The sequence below is a fragment of the Lagopus muta genome, chromosome 17 (assembly GCF_023343835.1).
Source record: "Lagopus muta isolate bLagMut1 chromosome 17, bLagMut1 primary, whole genome shotgun sequence".
Taxonomy (NCBI): Eukaryota; Metazoa; Chordata; class Aves; order Galliformes; family Phasianidae; genus Lagopus; species Lagopus muta.
Window position 1 is genome coordinate 1,962,365 of NC_064449.1, and position 19,387 is coordinate 1,981,751.

A 19,387-nucleotide genomic window follows, 5' to 3' on the forward strand; every position below is an offset into this window, starting at 1 on the left:
AACATGGATTGGTGATGTGCTTAGGAGATATCCAACAGCTGAAGTGGTTTTTGGTGGCTGTGTGCTGGGTGCGGTGGCTGACACCGAGGCCAGGTGTCACCGAGGCCAGAGCAGGGATGTACAGCCTTGCTGCTCCCTGCCTCAGCTCCTGCTCTGAAGGAATCGTGGAGTAATTAAGGTCAGTTCTAAGATGACCTAGTCCAGCTGTCAACCAATCCCCACCATGCCTACTGAACACTGTCCCTAAAGGAAGACCTTTGTGCCAAGGGAAGGAGATGGCAAGACAGGAGCCGGCTGCAGGTGAGCCTTGTGTGCTCAAGTCACTGGGGGTTTTGCTCTTTGGTAGCTGTCAGGGCTCTTCCTCCAGCATATCCTGACATTGCCATTTATGCCACTTCTGCATCTGTCATGGCTCGTTGCAGCTTAAGGATGCTGCTCATGCACAGCCCAGTGCTATTCGCTGCCCTCTCACGGTGCCATCTGGTTGTGAATGCCCAAACACAAATAACAGAGTTCATAGGCTTTTTTGTATATGCTTTGTTCACCTGTTGAACAGGAGCAAATGATGTTTAATTATTTATGACACTTGCATTTATGTGTCTAAATATTCATCAGCAGACTCAGAGGTAGCTCTGAAGCCTTAGGCTGCATGCATCCTCCCTGCGGTGCTGTACCAGTCTGTGTGTTGGCTGTGGATTCTGAGCTCAGCCATAAAATAGAGAAAGCATGGTTCAGTGAAGCACATGGGCTTCCTTATCCTGGTGCCTTCTTTTCAGTGGACCCAATGGGAAGGTGGAAATTGGAATGGTATGGAGCCTGGGTGCATCTACACTAACTAAGGAAGCTGTGACTCTGGCTGATGCCCACAGCTTGAGCTTTGGAATTAAGTTTTCTCTTTTAAGTACTTCCTCAACTATGGATTTGTTGATCTCCCTTCCACTTGCTGATTCGAGAATACCCCAAAGGAATGATCTCAGCATTATCAGTTCGAATTCTGTGGTGCAGGTTGTGTTGCATGCCAGCAGTGAGCTGGGGAGTCATTTTGTGTCATTGCCTTTGTGTCGTCTTTGGTGAATCTGCAGAAGGGAGACCCTTGGTTGGACCTTGATCCTCATTGCATGGCACACGTGGGCTGGTAGGGACAGGCGTGGAGCTTCCAGGCTGGATGAGACTCTGGGCAGTAAGTGCTTGGTACCACTGGGTGGGCTTTAGGGTTCCTTCCACCCCTGCTACAATTCTATGATTCTAAAAGGGGATTTCACTGGGGGAGATGGCTAAAGATATCAGCTCAGGAGCAGCCTGGGCGGCTTTGCAGGTGTGCATAGAAGCACACTGCCCCTGGCACCCACAGTCAGCAGTGCTTGCCAAGGACAAGCAGGTGTCAGCACAGCCTGGAGCTGGCCCTGCCGCTCAGGTCAGCCTGCAGTGCGTTCCTGTTCGGAGCTGTAGGATGATAAAGTTCCTATTTTTATCAGAACATTTGTTTTTTTCCTCTCCTGGCGGTGTGATGTGCAGTGTGAGCAGCCAGCTGTCTGGTAATGAATGGTTAGTTCCCTATAATCACACCTTCACAACTGGAAGATTTTTCATTTTGATTCTGAGCTGCTTCTTGGCTTCTTCTCCTGCCCATTGTGGATATGAAGAACAGATCATTCTACTTCATAAGAATAATTTGTAGACCACATCTCCAGTCCACGCCTTAGGATTGCAGTGTCCCAAACGGGGCGCAGGCTCTTGGGCACTGATCAGAAGGCACACTGTGTCTCAGAGAGCACTGCTCTGTTCATATAACCCCAAATTTGCTTTTTTTAAGCTCTCTTTTCAAAGCTCCATTGTAACTCACACTGGGCTGGTAGCTCCTTCTCTGCCAAACAGGCAGTTGTCCACTCTCTGCTTGGTTGGAATCTCTCCCACAGTTGGTGTCTGCACTCAGGGTAGGGTGCTATCCTGCACTGACCACATCCCTCAGGCTCCCTTTTTCACCACTGTCTCCGTACTCTGAGGTTAAACCCAGTGCTTTCAGCCCATCTTTGTTGCCTGCCTTACCAGTGGGTTGAAGTTGTTTGGGTGATTTCATCAGAAAATCCCACATATGCTGGAAAGAGAGAATGACTGCAACCCAAACGTAGTGCTGAGGGTTATTGACTGGTAATATCATCTTGTGACTGCAGCAATGAGATGGCCGGATTGCAGTCATCATAATAAAAATACTTTATGTTTTCTCAGTGCTTTTCTTTCAGAAAAGCAGAAATCCTTTAGGTGCATTAATGGGCTGCGATGCCAACTCCCATTCAGGGTGGTGCTTCAGTGCTTCATGGGAGGAAAGAATGCAGATAACAATAAATGGATTACAGTTCTTTGCATGTCCACTGCCAGCACCTCTGTGGCCTTGTGCAGTAAGGAGATTGAAGTCCAAAAATGAAATCCGTTTTGGGTTATTGGAAATTTGGTTCTGTGTTGTGTAAATAGTTCTGCTGGCACTACAGCAAGCCTCATTTGCAGACTGTTGGCCTTCTTGATTGCATCACCTTCTGATGGCTTGCAAGAAATGGCCACTGCAGCGTACTTCCTTCCAAAGAGCTGTCCTGGTGGGATCAACCCTGCTGCCTTCATTATGGCTTTGCAGCTCCCCCACATTCCTGTACCAGGGTGCATTTGCCTCATGAGCTGGAATTTGTCCTGAGTAAGAGGTGAAGCCATCAACTTAACTGCTCCTTAGCCCTTCAGTTTCTTGTTCTTAGATTTTTCAGTTGTGTCCCTGTGGTGCTCGCTGACCTGAAAAACCAAGCAAGCAGTATAACGTGTCACAGTCTCACTTCACTTGGGTTTGGCTCCAGCCAGTTGCAGTGGAGTTATAATGAAACCACAATTACAGAAACCAAGAGATGGAGTCAGAAGCAAAGAATACGCTGTCCTGCTTTATTTCAGTGTGGTGAGGTGTAAGGGTGCAATACTGGCTAAGTTGGAGGTCTCTGCTCCGACCCTGGCCAAGGTTAGGTCACATCTGTGAAATCCTTAGGTTTGAATTTCTGCATAACCTGAGCATTTGGCTTCACACTGTGCTCCCAATGGATTTCTGGCAGATCTGCTGGCACAGACTGGGAGCTCTGGGTCCTTTCTGTGCTGCCCCAAGCTGAGTGCTGGTCCTGCTCCAAGGCTGCGTCCTTGGGTCATCCCCACTGAATGAGATAGAGATGTCACAGCTCGTCACAGCTGGTGAATAACTGCTGTTTTTAGGCCTGAACAGCTTTCCATTTGCATTAGCAGTAGAGGAAATATCCTTGCCAGGTTGGCAATAATTGCAAAGCGATCACCCAAATTTGGAACGATTTATGACCATTTGCTCTGTTATTTTGATGATTAAGTGCCAGTGTAATTCTTTACAACCAAAAAGTTCCGCCTGGGCCTGCTTGTGCAGATGCTGTAGGAATTCATCCCTCTCTTGGCAGCTGGGTGAAGCTATTAAATATAGACACCCATTGCCATTTAATATTCATAGCTATTAAAAGCAACGCAAGCCATTGTGGAAATGGCTTCGGTTGAGGAATGGTTGGTGATCAGTGTCCATGTGCTGCTGCTGGTCCTGGGAGGAAAGGCTCTTGTTCCCAAACCAGGTCTGTGGTGGTGGCTGCAGAACACCAGAGGGACCAGTGGGTGTTTGCTGCAAGTGCTGTTGGTGTTTCTATAGGTTTTGCCCGTGGGTCCGTGGCAGAGGTTGGGTTTGGTGCTTATTTGTCCCATAGGCCTTCGCTGTGTTGCCTGGAAGAGGCTCCAGACCAAATCAATGTGGGGTTTTTCTTGCATTTCCATACGAAGCCCCTAGGGCAGGTATGTGGAGAGGCATACACTGACATTTGTTAGATCCAGGCCCATTGAGATGAAGCTATGCTTTCTCTATAGGCAGCCTTATTATCTGTGATGATGATGGTGTCCTGGGAGCATCAAGCACGGGTTGGTTGGATGCAGCTCATAAAGAAAGCAAGGGTGGAATCTGTGAGTTGGCTGCTTCTGCAACCCTCTGACTGCGGAGCAGGGACTTTTCCAGGTGCACTTCAGATCTGAGAGCTTCCCAGCTATGGAGAGAGACGAGCAAGCTCAGTCTGAGGAACAGACTTCCCACAGGGAAGCAGTTGTGGCACAGAGCTTCCAGTCCTGGGGATGCTCTGGCCGATGCCTGTCTGCGTGTGGCAGCTTTTGTTGTGCTTTAACAGTATCTTTCTGGGATCAGTGCAGGCTGCTTGTCTCAGGAACCTCTCTTGCTCAGCCCAGTGTCTGTGTCCCTGCCTTGGAGCAGGAAGCCAGATTGAATTTATTGAGTGGAACCTTGAGAGGCAAGCAGTTCAGAGCTGCAGGAGAGTCTGGGTGGCAAGTTAGAGGGGATGCAGGATGGAGCGAAGTTCAAGGTGATGTGAGAAGGAGAGAAGTTAGAGGGGGTGTAGGAAGGAAGGGTATTTCTGGAAGTGAGGATGCAGGGATGGGAATGGTTTCTGCTTATGGGGCAAAGGAGGGTCAGGGAGTTGGAGCAGAGCCTTTGTGATGGATCCCAAGAGGAAGGTAGGAGGTGGCCCAGGGCATTAACTTTGTGCCTTTGTGTTAGGGACATCACTGCTGGGTTCAGAATGCATTTTGGGAATTTCAGGATAAAAGCTCATCAACCCCATGGCCTTTTCTTACAGACCATCTTAAACAGCTCTGCCGGCTCCATGCATCCACAGAAGCATCAAAATGCACCTGAGCAGCAGCACATGGGGTTGCTGTAGTGGCACAGCCCCCAGCTGCTCACCTGCCACCTCTGGTGTCACCGGTGTCCTTGTGGGCTGTGTGCAGGGAAGTGCCACCTCCTCCAGCCCACAGCTCTCCGCCAGCATGGGGGAAAATGCTGCAAGCAGGGTTTAGCTGAGGGAAGTTCAAGAGGCAGAAAATAAGGCTGTGATGGGAGCATCTGCCTTGCTGAGCTCCTCGTGAGCTGCTGCCCTGGGCTCTGAAGGCTGGTGTGTGCTGTGGGTTTGGGAAGCAGCCCGAGGAGGCTTATGGCCACTGGCTGCTGATCCATTTTACATAGATTAAATAGCATCACAGCTCCAAAAATAATCCTCCAGGCTTGCGGCGAGGCCCACTGTTCCTATAGCAACTGGTTCATACCAGTGCCCTACAAATAAAAATCAAAACAGATTTCCTTTAAGTTTGTTTGCAAGTCAAAACAAAGTGGGAAACGGAGAATGAAAGACTCTGGGCTGAACAAACTGAGGGCCCTCAGCCTCTCCTCACACACCTTGTGCTCTGGACCCCTCTCCATCCCACAGCCTTCCTTTGGACGCCTTCTGATGGCTTCATGTCCTTAAAGCTACTCAGAGCTAGGGAGGCACAGATAGTTTCCCTTGCCATCAGTAGGGAGAGCAGTGATGGTTGAGGAGATCCTGGGTGCTCCATCAATTCCTTTTTGCCCACTGTAACATGGAGATGTCCCTGTGGTTGTGGTGGAGGGCTGGGAGCCCATCCTGGGAGCTGTGGGTGTTGGGAGGGCTGGGAGCTGCTTCGGGTGCTTTGCGCAAATGTTTCTCCTTCAACTCGCTCTGATTTGATTGTAACCGCAGCTTTGGGTTTCCTTCCTTCTGTGCTTTGATTTCAGTTCATTACAGCCAATTTTTGCTGTTCTGCGAGTAAAGCGAAACACCTTCTGGGTGTTTATATAATTCTGCATGGCAGCAGGAGATGGGAGAGGGGGATCTGGGGTTAAACACTGCCTGGAGCAGGCAGAGAGATCCTTCCTGCTGCTCGCTGCTCCTAAAGCACTGTTTTTTTTGCAGCTGCAAATAAGGGAAGATTGTCTTTGAGAAACATCACTCATGTCTATGCACAGAAAAATGCCAAATTTGATTCTTCCCCTGCAGTCACACAGAGGGAATGGTGGCTTTGGCGTCACGGTGGTAGCTGCCTGCACAGTGGCTGTGATGGAAACCAAAGTGGATTGTGCTTGTGGTGGGTACAGGGCATTGTTTGGCTTCTGAAGGGTGGCTGCAATCACCTTCAGTCACCAAATGGGGAGAGAGAGGTTACCAGGGTGCCTTGTGTGCTCCAGGGTGACAGATATTGCAGAAGTGCTGAAACAGAATGCTGGCCTTCGGGAGGTTCTGGTTACTTCTCCTTACTGATTGCTGAAGTTTTCCCTCTAGATCTGTTGAAGATGGCATGTTCAAGTCACCAGCAGCAGAAGCCTGGTGCACCCTCTGGGATGCATCTTGCAAGCCTCATCTTCTCTCTCTTCTCCCCCTGCCCATCACGTCCATCCTACCCTGACCCCATCCCTGTGTGCTTGGAGCAGCAGGACTGTTGTTGCTCATGTTGGAACCAGATGGTCAGTAAGGTTTCTTCTGATCCAAGCCATCTGAGGGTTCTGTGGTTCATTGCTGCTGGCTTCTGCCAGAGTTTTGTTCTGCTTTCTCCTTGAGCTGTGTAGGACAAGCCCTTCTCTGGGCTCTGCCTCCTTGTCCCAATTCACTCTTCTTGAATGGCCTTGGAGGAACGCCCAGCACGTGCCTGGGTGCATAGAAGATGGGCGCTCCCTGTGCTGGCCCTGCTATGTGAGCCTGGGAACCTCACCTCCCCCTGCCCAGGTGGTGTGTAGGAATGCACAGCTCTGTTTTGGGTTGGATTTCTCTTTTTCATCACTCAGATGTTCTGGAGTTGCAGCTGTAACCATTCCCGTTGTTGTATCTGAGATTCTGACTGTGGTTTTTTGCCCTCTCAAGCAGGGGGAAGGCTGGGGGTAGATGCTGTTTCTTAGACTATCTGTTCTTTGGCACAGAGCGGACCTGGCAGAGCAAGGTTCAGCTGTGGGGCTGGGTGCCCAAAACCCAACCCCTATGGCTGGGAATGGTATCCCAATGCTCCCTGAGCTCTGGCAGTTCAGGGCTGTGCCCACTGCCTGGGGAGCCTGTTCCATATCTGCTGCCTTCTGATGCAGGACCTTTCCCTAATGCTCACCCTGCGTCACCCCGTTGCTCAGGCTGAGCAGCCCTGTGCTGCATCCCAGTGGCAGCGGAAGGAGCCCTCTGGACACCCCTGGATGCCATCCCAAATTGTTCCTTATGCCATACTCTGCATCCTCATGCAGAGGGGTGCCAGTGAGATGGGTGAACGGGGAGTCAGGGCTGGGCTCGGTGCCCCTTCCCTCTGCCCTGGCACATCCCAGCCTGTAGCCTGTGCTGGAGGAGGCAGAAGGTCCCCCTGCCCGCTGGTACAGTCCAGGGGTAACCATGGAAACTGCTTTTTTTTTCTTTCTCCATCCCTCCCTTTGCAGATGACTCGGGTGATGAGGAGCCCGCCTCACAGTCAGACAAGAGTGAGCTGCACGGCACGCTGAAAACCCTCTCGAGTAAGCTGGAGGACCTGAGCACTTGCAATGACCTGATTGCCAAGCACGGGGCCGCCCTGCAGCGCTCGCTGAGCGAGCTGGAGAACCTGAAACTGCCAGCTGAAAGTGGAGAGAAGATCAAGGCTGTGAATGAGCGAGCCACGCTCTTCCGCATCACCTCCAATGCTATGATCAACGTAAGTGTCGCCGCGTTTGCACGGAGGCAGAGGGAGATGCATCTCCTCCTCCTTTTCTTCTACTGCCCTTCCCTCTCTCACAGCCCCATCTCATCCCCTGTACCCCAGCTCAGGGTTGTGGTGAGCATGGTCACAACCCTCAGGGTGCTGGGACGGAGCTTTGTTGAGTCCTTACAGCATGCTTGCTGGGCGAGCTGCCCCAAATCTGGTTGTGAAGCATGGTACATCCAGAGGTTGGGGCGCAGAGGGCTTTCTGGACCATTCCTGGGGGTGGCTTTCAGGCCAGCTCAGCAATTCAGAGCCTGCTGTGGGTTCAGACCCCCATCCCCTTGTTGCTTGCACCTTTGCTGATGTTGGTGAAGCCACCCTCATTTTGCCCCACGGGAGTTTAATCCTGCTTTGCTGGAGCCCCTCTTTGCTCCCTGCCCTGTGCTTCACAATGGGCTTTTGTACAGCTCCTTCTGGGGTGTGGAGCTGTATTTCCCAGTGAAACAGCTCTTCCTGGAAAGGGGAGAAACAAAATGAGATAAAATATTTAAAGGGGGGAAAAAAATAAAATTAATTGAAGCCTGACAGTCGTGGAATAATGCATGAAGGTAAAGCTCAAGGAATTGTAAAGGGAGGTTAGCTCTCTCAGCCCTGAGCAAAACAGAGGTCATATGCCACCTTAGGTGTACATGGAGGAATGCCCCTCCAAACAGCTGTGTGCTGATGCTGGAGGGTGTTTGCTGGGGAGAGGTTTTCCTGTGACAGTGCTCTGTGTTTGGGGGTGCCTGTGCACCTGTATGGAGTTGGGTAAAGTTTTGGGAGCAGGGTTGGCACAGTGTGCCTGGGTTTGCCATTGGGATGTGTCAGCAGCAGCCAGGAGAGGAGTTTTGGGAAGGGTGAGCAGGGCAATACCTGCTGTGTCTGTGCTGAGGAGGTGGTGGTGGTTGTGGCACGATAAAGGCTTGAGTGAGGGCTTGGCAATCTGGACAGTGTGAAACAGCACTGAAACAGGGAGGAAAAGATGGGAGGAACTCAGCGTGGTGAGCCCACAGCAGACTGTGAGAGGCTATGGATACCAGAGGTTTTTGAGCAGCGTACATCAGCTTGTGGCTGAGCTGCCTGGGGGATCTTTGGGGCTCCCCATGGAGGGTTTAGAGAGTCTTGTAACAGCCCCAGGAGCATTTCTGCACTGGATTTGCCATGTTAGCACAGGGTGATGCCTTCTGTGACCTGCTGTGCTGGCAGCCGCTCTTAGGGTGGCTGCATGAGTGCAGAGCTGCCTGCAAATCTGTAAGGAAATGTTGGATGTCCCTACAGACAAGTCCATGGCACCCAGCCATCTCCTGGCAGCAGAGAGGAGCACTCTGTCTCACGGATATCCTGCCATCGCTCAGTACGCTTCAGAAGGGCCAGAGCTCTATGGGGTCCCTTCCCAGTTTGGGACCCATGTGACAAGTGGTGCTGCATCCCCATCCTGTTTCCATCCAGTGGGGTTATGTAAATGTCCCCGTGCTTCGGGAGCAGCAGGAGGCAATAAGGAAATGCATATGGAAATCCAGCAGCCGCCTGTTAAGGTGACCTCTGTGCTGCAAACGTGCTGTGCGTGCCACTGGGGGCTCCCTGCAGCCCCCCTTCTGCTGGGGGGATCTTCGTCCTCTCCTTCCTCGCTCTGCTGTCCCCGCACGAGGGGAGAAGTACAGACACAAAAGGATTGGATACACAGCAGGGCAGCCCCCAAAATGTGCTCCCAGCCCTCTGCCAGCCACCCTTTTGCTCTGCTCCTGTCCTGATTTTGCAACCTTGCGTAATAACGCACCGGCAGAGCCACGTGGCAGAGCCGAGCCCGACGGCGCTGGGACTTTGAGGAGCATCCGAGAGGAGACGCAGCCAAGCGATCTGCCACGGGGGAGGAGTGGGAGGTGCGTAAAAATAAGGAGAAACTAATTAAGGGGATTATTATCCTCTTAATAAGAGGAGCGGAGACGAAGAGCGGCGTGGGCTGAGTGCGAAAAGCTCCGTCTTGGAGCTGGGCAGCAGGCAGCAGCCCCATGGACGTGGCAAGGGAACTAGCTGGGGCGGCAGGAAGAGCTCGGTGTGCTGTGGGTGTTGCTGGAAACAGGGTTTTAATGGGAATGGATTTTGCTACAACAAAGCAGAGGCGGCTGAGCCATGTGCTGAGTGTAACTGTCGCTGTCTTCATTTTTCCTCTTTTTTTCTTTTTTTATGTAGTTTCTGGATTTGATTGTGGTGTGAGCGTAGGGAGCAGCAGGGTCGGCTGCATGTGACTGCTGGGTGAGTTCTGAGCTCCAGGAGCAGCTCGGCGTCAGGAGGAGAGAAGGCAGAGAAGAGTGAGGGTATGCTGTGGGGCTGGAGATGCTGAGATTTCGTGGAGTTGTATTTGGGGACGAGGTCTGTATGGTCACCGGGACCCAAAGGACTGTCCCTACAAGAGGCCAGACTGCTTTCCCCAGGGGGATTTCTCTTAATCACAGCAGTAGTTACCTTGAGCATTGTCAGCCCTCCTGGAGCTTGGAGACTTTGAGTGCACCCCACAGCCCGCTGGGAGGATGGTGGGCACAGCCTTGGTATCTCTGTGACTTGCTGAAGGATGTGGTTCCCTAGGGCTGGGAATGGGCTGCTCCAGTCCTGCCCAAATTTGCTGTGTATTAATGCAGTGCTGAGCATCCTCTGTCCCTGTGGGACAGTGCTGTGATTAATCTGTGCTACTAAAATGGCCTCGCTGTTAAAGCAGACTGATGTGCAGCATGTGCTCCCAGTGGCACCACACTCACTGTTGTGAATGGCTGCAGGGACAGCTTAACCCTTGCCTGTGCCTATGTTGGATTGCAGGACTGCTTAAAGCTGACAGGAGTCCCCTAAACCCGCTGCAGACACAGCAGAAGCATGGATCTCACCTCCCTCCTGCCCCTTACCAGTATGCATGGCACTCCCAGTTCAGCCTAGTACACCCATGGGGCTGGAGGAGCCCTGCACCCTATCACACGTGCTGATTTTGCTCTCAGAGCCCATCCTTGCATGAGCTGTGTCAGTTATCTGTGCTGCACTCCAGTGCTCTGATCAGCGCATAGGAAACCATGTCACCGACCCAGAAAACACACAGCTTTGGGATTACATCTCCATCCCAGCCCTAATCCCCAGCAAGCAAGGAGGCTGGGGCCGAGGGGCTGGGGTGATCTGCACTGCTAAAAGCTGGGACACAAACCCCATTCCTTCCCCTACAACATTTCACCAAAGGCAAGGGCTGGAGGTGAAATCACTAAAGGCTGCACGCTGGCTCTGCAGCCTGGCTCTCCAGTTACCTATAAAGGCATTCGTGTGTTGCTGGGTTGGCAGTGCAAACCTGGAAGTGGAGATCTGCACCCAGGTCCCTTGGCTGAGCTGGGACAGTGCTAGGGAGCAGTGTGCTGCTCTGGGGCTACAAAGGAGCAGGAGTTGCCATGCATCCCAGCATCACTGCTGGGCCGGCTCCTTATCCTACTGAGTGTGGCTGTTGGGCTGGAGGGATTATAGGAGCCTCGTTAACATAGCCACACTGGGGGATTTGCTGCTGTCCCCACTCTAATCCCCTGTAAGGGCTGGATTACATGGCCCCAGCTGCTGGGAGCGGGGCTGGGGTTGCCGTGGAGGCTTCACCCTGGTGAGGGGCACCTGGCTAAAGCTTCTGTGACTGGGGGACAGGCTCCCTGCAGCCTGCCCTTGTAGGGGCTGCTTTAACAAGCCCCCACAGCAAGGTTTGGGTGCAGCAATAGGGCTGGGTGCTGGCAGGGCCCTGCTGTGTGTCACCCTGTAGGGAGCACCTGGGAAGAGCGTTGGGTTCTCCATGCTGTGTACTAAGGTGTGGGCTGGAGCAGCTCTGATCCATGCCTCCACGCTGAGGCATTAATGAGCTTCCCTATACCCATGCACTGTTATTTTTGGTGGTGTTCTGAGCTGAGCCCTGCGCTTCACAGCTCCCTTCTTGCAGCCCTGTGCTGGGCAGCAGTGGCCCTTGGCGTACCTGTACCCTCCTTTCAGGATGCTGCTGAGCAGCTGGGTCACCCTGAGGGCTCTGTAGGGATTTGCTGCCGTTTCAGCCATCTGTGCAGCTCTGGATGTTCCCCTGCACTGCTGCTCCATGTGTCCTGGCTGTGGGTGCTGTGCTCACCATCCTTGCCATCCAGCTGTGTGTGAGCTGATGTGGGGTTGAGACCAGCTCCATCCTGCGCTCCTTGCGTTTCCCATTTTGCTTTCTGTCTCCACTGGGGATGAAGAGAAAAATAAACCCTCTCTTGGTTCAAATTCCATGTGCATCTCGCTGCTCTCAGTGCAAACTGCTACATTTTGTATTGTGCTGTGTGACCGGAGCACTGACGTGGTGTTAATGTGTTCTGAGCTAAAAAGAGGATCAGAAATGGCCCTTCCCTTGGGATATTTTCTGCTAAGCAGCAGCACAGCTGTGTCCCTGCCTTTTGATGAGTCCAGGAAGGAAGGGAGCACTTATCTACGCAGCACCAGGAGCGTGCAGAGCAGCAGGATGTTCTTTCCCATGATGAATGAAGAAACAGCTTTTGCTGCATAATGCACCTTTGTAAAGGAGATGATGGGGTGCATCTGGCTGTTCCCTTCTCCCACGCTGGGTGACAGAGCAGTCCCATGGGGCTGTTCCTGCAGGACCCTGTGCGGCTTTAAGCACCATTGGCATCCATCATCAGGCTGTATGGTTGGTGCTGGGGGCAGCTCTGCTCGATGGGGCTTCCTGAGAGTTGCAGAGCCTGATGTGATGGTTCACCTGAGTGCATCTGTGCTGATTCACTTCATCTGCGTGTTCTGCATGGCTCATCGCTGCCCACAAGGTGTGTGACACTGTCACCTCATCAGTCTTCAAGCAGACATCGGGTCATCGCTGTCAGCCACATCAGTGTATAGCCTGTGGGATGTTAATGACGTTCTCATTAGTCTGCAGCAAGCTGTGCAGTCTGGTGTTGCAATGAGAGTGTGAATGCTGCTAGATCTGTCCATCCCAGCGGGGTCTCTGTGACACCCTGTGTCTCCCTGTACTGGGATCTGCAGGAGCCTTGGGGTTGCTGTGCCACAAAGCCTCCTTGTGCCTCTGCATTCTGATGGCATTTGCAGCCCCGTTACCCTGCACTCGGTTGGAACCTGATGCGTAATTGAGGAGAGAAGAGCTCTGCAGTCCTCTGCCACCTGCCTACAGGTGTTGGTGGGCTCCCCAGGACCTTGTGCCTGCACTGCGGGGCTCGCTGCCATCTGTGCTCACTGGTGACGTGCCAGAAGGGCTGGGTGATGGACAGTGAACCTCTGGGCCGCTCAGAGGTGACTCAGCAGCCTCCCTGCCTGCCCCCCTTCTCCTCCCATTTCCTTCTTCCCTATTTTCCAGCTGCCTCACCCAAACCCTGACCGAATGCTGTGCCCTATCCCATGTCCCCTCTGATCCGAAGGACCCAAAGCAATCTCCCACTGTATGGGGCGTGATGCAGATGGCTCTGTTATCTATAGGATGGCTTTGCTGTGTGCCCCTGCCCTGCTGGGGGGCCTCTCACTCACTGACCTCCCCAGGGATGGCCCTGAGGACGGCCGTTCTCCCTGCACCGTGTGGATTTACAGCTCTGTCTTGCTTGCAATCCAGCTCAGGTTAAATTTAGCTGCCACCCCATAAGGATTTTATAAGCTGGATTTCTCTGCGTTGCTCCTACAAAGGCGCTACGGCTGTGCTTGTCTGCACCTTTGAAGTGAAATGAACGGCTGGTGACCCACACCAGGATTGGCCTGAGGGGGCATCAGTGACTGGGCCACCACTTTGTCCTCGGCCACATCCTTGCACAGTGACAGCTTCACAGAGCGTTGTCACTGCTGGGGATGAGGTGACAGCCACCAACCGGCACGGGAAGCGGCAGTGCATGGATAGTGACATGGATGCTGCAGGCTGCCCGCCAGCATTGCCACTGCCACTTTGAGGTAGGCTGGGAACGGGGCACGTCCCATGTTTGGGGCTGTGCAGCATCACTCTGGGTGTTGTTTTAGGGTGGCTGGAGCATGGATGGAGTTTTAGGCTCTGCTGGTGTGAGCGGGGCAATATGGCACTGCTGTGATGGCGTCTTGCCCTGTGAGGAAGGACAGGCTGAGCTGCAGCCCCAGCTCTTCTCCCAGCTCTGGGGATGAAGCCTTGGGGCTGGGGCCTGTCCATGCTGCTGTGATTGCTCAGTGCTGTCTGCAGGGTCACCAGTGGGCAAAGGCAGCTCCTCCTTGCTCTGGTGCTGCTTCCTGTTGGCTGTGCTTCAGAGAATTTTTGTGCCCATAGATGTGCCCTTTCCTGGAGCCATTTCCAAAGCACACAGCAGCTGTGGCTCCGCAGCAGCACTGGCCCTGCAGAAAGCACCAGGATGGATGCCATCAAGGGATGATGCTGTCCCAGAGCAGCAGGGACCTTCCTGTCCCCATGCCGAGCAGCAGCGTGCCACCACAGTGTGCCCAAGGGCTTGGAGACAGCACCCTACCAACTGCAAGGGGAAGATATGGATGGGGAAGGTGCAGCTCTTTGGGATTTTTGCTCATTCAACTGCATGAAAGAAGCCGTGCCACATCCTTTGATGGAAGGCAGCAGCGAGCAGGGCTTGAGGGCTTGATTGCTTCTGACAGCTGGGGAGGACTGCAGCCCCAGAGACCATCAGAGCACAGCGCTTTGTGTGTGCTTCTTTGTCCTGGGCAGAGATCAGCATGGGTGTGCTGCTGGTTGGTGCTTCACAGAGCTGCCCTGGAATGGCACCCGCACATCTTCTTATCATCAGTGAATGTGAGGACAGCCCAGCTGGTGACAAGGGGCCAGGAGGAGCTGACGTGCTTTTCTTTGGGACACCAGCACCATGTCTAGGTCCTGGGATTTCTCCTACAGCCACTTCAGCTCCGGAGGGCCCATCTCCTGTTCCTGTCGTTTCCTGTCACACCCCAAACATTCCATTTCCCGTCGCCACCTTAAAATCAGTGCTCAGCCACAGCAGGGTGCTGCCAGAGCAGCGTTTCAAAGCCCCTGGAGCTGGGACAGCTGGCACTGCTCTTGCTGGTGCCAGCCAGCAGCACTAAATGGGTGTTTGGGGTCGGGATGGAGACCTTCAGAGCAGGTAATAAGCTTTGCTGCGTGGGGAAGGTCACGCTGCTATCTGATTACTTACCCTTCTGCTTTCATCCTCTTATTGCAATGCATCAGCGTAATAGGAGAGGCGAGCCTGCCAGCTCGACGTGGTTTGGTTTGAATGGGTGCTGGGAGGAAAGCTCATAGAGGAACGAGAGATTTTCTTGGGAAGGCTCCAGCCTGCAGCTGGGTGTGAAGGCACTCAGGGCATTAGGGCACGGGGTGCCTGGTAACAAGGGAATGGGGACCAGCATGGGGAAATGTTGGAGCTCGGGTTGGTGCAGATCTCTGTAGTCACAGCAGTGCTTCCTAAAGTCAGAAATGGAAATGGAAAGCATGAAAGCTGCTGCTCTGTGCTGCTTGCCTGCAGCATTGTGCAGCGTTTCTGGTGGCGTTAAGCAAAAAACTTCTTCCCCTGGATGAGATTCAAATCTTGCTCCTGGCCAAAGGTTTGAAAGAACCTGATGAGTCAGAGCTTTTCTTGGATAAACCCTTTTAGAATCCATTCACATTACAAGAGCCAAAACCCTGATGTTGTGTGGCTGGGAAATAACTCAGCATTCAAGTGCCATCTCCCTGCTTCTCAGTGCAAGAAGTTTAATGTATACTGAGTCCCAGAGATTTAGGGGAGGGAAGAGGAGGAGCAGCCCTGCCCCTGTGCTTAACCTGGGGCTGATCATACCGGAAGCAGCTGTGCTGAGGAGGCTCACTGCCCCAACCTGATATAAAAATAACCTACAAATAGAGCTTGGAAGGTTCAGACGCAGGACATGCAGCTCCTGGCAGCGTCCCTGTGCTGAGCAGATATCCTGTGCATGGAAATGTCCCATTGCACGCCCTGTGCACAGGAGAGGCACGGTGCTGGGATGCACACAGCATCCTGTGGGCTCTCGTGCTCAGTGTATCTGTCCATGTCCCTGTGTCTGGTGTGTCCCCTTCCCTGGAAAAGGGCACCTGCTGGGGCTGTCACCTGCTGTCCTGCCTGACTTCTCCAGGATGGGGATGTCCACATCTGTATGAGCTCAGCCGGGGCTCCCCAACTTTGGGGATGTTTTTCCTAGCCGCGGGGTTGTGGGAATCCTGCAAAGCTTTGGGCTCACAGTTCTCTCAGCTGATTTTTCCCCTTCCTCCCCTGCAGGCTTGCCGTGATTTCCTGGACTTAGCAGAAACTCACAGCCGAAAATGGCATCGGGCACTGCAGTATGAGCGGGAGCAGCGGATCCGGCTGGAGGAGACCATCGAGCAGCTAGCCAAGCAGCACAACAGCTTGGAGAGAGCCTGCCGTGGGGCACCGGGCAGCACAGGCAGCACCGGCACTGCCAAGGGTGAGCCCAGTGGGTGGGGATGGGGGGGAGGCACGGGCAGTGCTCTCTGTGAGAGTGCTGCACCCCTGGACCATGGCTTGCTTGTGGTGTTTCAAATCTTATCCCTGCTAACAGGGCACATCTCAGGTCATGGTGTTTGGAGGAAACCCAGGAATCCCCAAATGCTGCTGAATTCACAGCTGCAGCGTGGCTCGTGTCCCAACTGGGACTCGTTTGCTGCTTGCAAAAGTTATTTATCGGGCAGTAAAATCAAATGGCTTTTGGATAGCAGTGCCAAATCTCCTTCCCTGCAGGAGGTGTTTGTTACAGCCTGGTGGCCAAAAGCTGCGTGTAGAGCTGTGTCTTGTTTTAAAAGAGTGTATGGGCTTAAGGGAGCAGTGAGCTGCTGGAGGTTAGTGCCTGGTACAGGAGCAGGCACAGCAGCAGCCTGAGCCCATCACAGCGGGCATCCTTGCTCCTTGAGAGGGACACAGGGACAAGGAGGTGGCTGTGCCTTGCCTGCAGGTGGCTCAGCAGCATGGGGTGCAGCAGGGATGGGGATGGAGCTGGAGGTTTCCTCCTGGTGCTGCACACACAGGACACACAGATGCTCGCAGTACCACCACCCACAGCTCTGTGATGGGAAGTTGCCCACCTCATAAGGTTGTGGTTTAATAGGAAATAGCTGCAGGTGTGGGAATGGATATTTCAGAGGTGGTCAGCACTGTGCCATCCTGGCTGCTGGAATAGAGGCTGTGTGGCAGAGCACTGAAGCTGGTACCTGCAGTGAGGCTGTGCCAGGGGGCAGTGCCACGTCTCAGAAGTCCCCTCCTGTTTGGTGTCTGGTGTGCACGTGGCTCAGGCTTTTGGCTTGCTGGCAATGGGAGAGGACAGAGCAGGAGACAGTGGTGGCAGTGAGTGTCAGTAGGTTTGGAAGGGGACTGGGCAGCAGCTGAGCATCTCAACCCCTTTGTGCCACCAGGGAGTGTGCAGTCTGCCAAAGGAGAAGCCAGTGATGAAGATGAAGAGACGGAGTATTTTGATGCCATGGAGGATGCACCAGCTTTTATCACTGTAACCGCAGACCCCAAGCACCACAGGTACGAGCTGCAGCCTTAGGGGTTTGGTGAAACTCATGGGAAAAGCATGGGAAAGACTGCCTGCTGTGTGCTGTGCTTGGCTTTGGGACAGCACCTGAGTGGTAGTGGCTGTACTGCACTGCTGTTCCCACCTTCACCAGGTGGCACTTTGTCCCCACAGGCGTTCGGGCAGTAACCTGAGCGGGGCCAGCGAGGGCCACCCTGAGGACTGGAACCTGGAGGACAGCGTGAGTTGGGCAGAGTGGGTGAGATGTGCAGTGAGATGAAACGGCTTTAGGATTGCACCTGGGTCCCTGGCCGTGGCTGGGTGAGCGCTGCTTAGACCTGTGCTCCTCCTCTTGCTTTTGCAGGTATTTGAAAGCTCAAATCAAAGCAGCTACAATGAGTCCTGCAAAGATCTCCTGCCGAGGAAAAGGAGACGGAGCCGCATCCCTGACAAACCCAACTACAGCCTTAACCTCTGGAGCATCATGAAGAACTGCATTGGCAAAGAGCTCTCCAAGATCCCCATGCCTGTAAGTGAGCCCCAGGGGTGTTGCTGCCATGCTGAAGCTGCTGACCTCAGGGTTTTGGTTCAGTGCAGAGCATTTGGGTTACTGCTCCAGGTAGTCCTGCAGGTGCTGCAGCAGCCTCTGAGCAGGACAGAGAGCATGTGGCAAACCCAGCCTGGGGTCTGGCTGCCATTAATGTGAATTGTCCAGTGCTCTGAAGAACCAGCACAGGCAGAAAGCTCGAGCAGCCAAGCAAGAGGATGCTCAGCATGGAGTTGTGCTGCTGATTGTTTTGTGGTAAATGGCTCTGCTGTTGCATTAGGGGCTGTCTGCATCAGGCTGGCTCTTTCTTTAGGGCTGATTTCTGCTTCTGTGCTGGCTGTGGAGGGCCACAGTATGCTTATGGGGTGCACCCTGGAGCTGGGGGACATTGCCTGAGCATCTGCAAACCCAGGGAGGAAGAGGGAACCAGGGCACCTGGAATCTCTGCAGATGCAAGTGTTTCACTCAGGGCAAGAGGGAGGGGACCTTGCTATTTGGAAAAGTGGAGGAGAAATCCCTGTTGTTATTAGACTAGAAATGTGTAACTTCTCATCCTCTGTGAGTGCAGGAGTATCCTACTGCTGGTTTGTACCTGGAGTGGGCTGTGCTGGTTGCTACCCACCCACACCTAACACTGCCTATAGCAAACTTCCCTCAAAACTGTAGCAGAAAGCAGTTTCCAGAGCACACCAGCCCTGTCCAGGCTGATGGCTCACTTGCAGATCTTGACCAGCCCAGTAAGTGTGGCATGGGTGCCACTGCAAGCAGTTCATTTCCCCAGAACCTGCCACGTCCTGACAAGCACAGGAGAATAGATTTAATGTCTTAGAATGGTACCTGATACACTGGAAGTTAAAGGGTGAGTTTGTCCCTTCCTTGTGCTGTTGCCAACTGAGAGCTGCAGCCCAGCACTGTCAGTTAGCATTGCTGCAACAGCATCAAGATTAGATAAGGACATGAAGGGTACAGAAAACAGCTCAAGATGTGAAATACCGGCAGCTGTGGTGCTGAGAGAGGAAAGCTCTACCTTTCTTAACATTCAGACCCACCAGAGCAGCCACAGCCTGGCAGCAATGCATGGCTGCATGTCCCAGGGGACGTGATGCATGGAAAACCTCCCTGTGCACACACTGCCTTCCTTCATTTGAATTGAATGAACACTGCATTACTTGGGAGGAGGTCATCTTCATCCCTCTGCTGGAAGGTTTTGCTGTGTGACAGTGCTGGTGTGGGATGCAGCTGCTGCTTTGTTGTTGAGCTGCCTACATCTCTCCTGAGGTTCTGCTGAGCTGGCACTGCTGTGCTCCTCGGTGGATGCTTTGCTGCCTTTGCTACATAACCTCATTTCTTGGATGCTATAAGATTGCTTACTGACTAAATCCCAGAGTGGAACAGTCTGGAGTTTGTTTTCTTTAATATAAAGCATGTAACTTGGCTTATGGAAGTGGTTCTCCCATCCTTCAGCCATCTGCTCGTTCCAAAATAGAATTTTTGTTGTGAACTGGAAGCAAAAAGGGAATTTCAGATGGTTTGGAGGCAAAAGACTTTCCACTCATGCAACAGAAAATATCTCACTTGTCCTTTTTTTTTTTTTAATGATTTCACTTGTTTCTGATACAAACAATTGCTGAAGTCAAGCACTTATTTTTTTCCCATTTGCAGCAATGGTTTGGGCAGTATATTGCAAACATCTCTAATTAACAAAGCTACGATTTAGGGCTGGAAAAAAGGTGAGCTGAGGCTTCCCCTGGGACAGGGCTGTCC

At 53.0% G+C, this 19,387-nt stretch overlaps 1 protein-coding gene across 4 annotated transcripts in view; it reads left to right on the plus strand.

Annotated features, from left to right (window-relative positions):
• OSBP2 (oxysterol binding protein 2) overlaps positions 1-19,387 on the plus strand; it is a 63,307-nt gene that overhangs the window by 36,925 nt on the left and 6,995 nt on the right. For 2 of the 4 annotated variants that reach the window (XM_048964153.1, XM_048964155.1), the window contains 5 exons: positions 7,301-7,551; positions 15,825-16,011; positions 16,973-17,090; positions 17,251-17,335; positions 17,441-17,605. In XM_048964153.1, coding sequence (XP_048820110.1) covers positions 7,301-7,551; positions 15,825-16,011; positions 16,973-17,090; positions 17,251-17,335; positions 17,441-17,605 — 806 coding nt within the window. Of the gene's footprint in view, positions 1-7,300; positions 7,552-14,405; positions 14,676-15,824; positions 16,012-16,972; positions 17,091-17,250; positions 17,336-17,440; positions 17,606-19,387 lie in introns of those variants that run through there. The other 2 variants (XM_048964154.1, XM_048964157.1) reach the window with 2 other exon arrangements.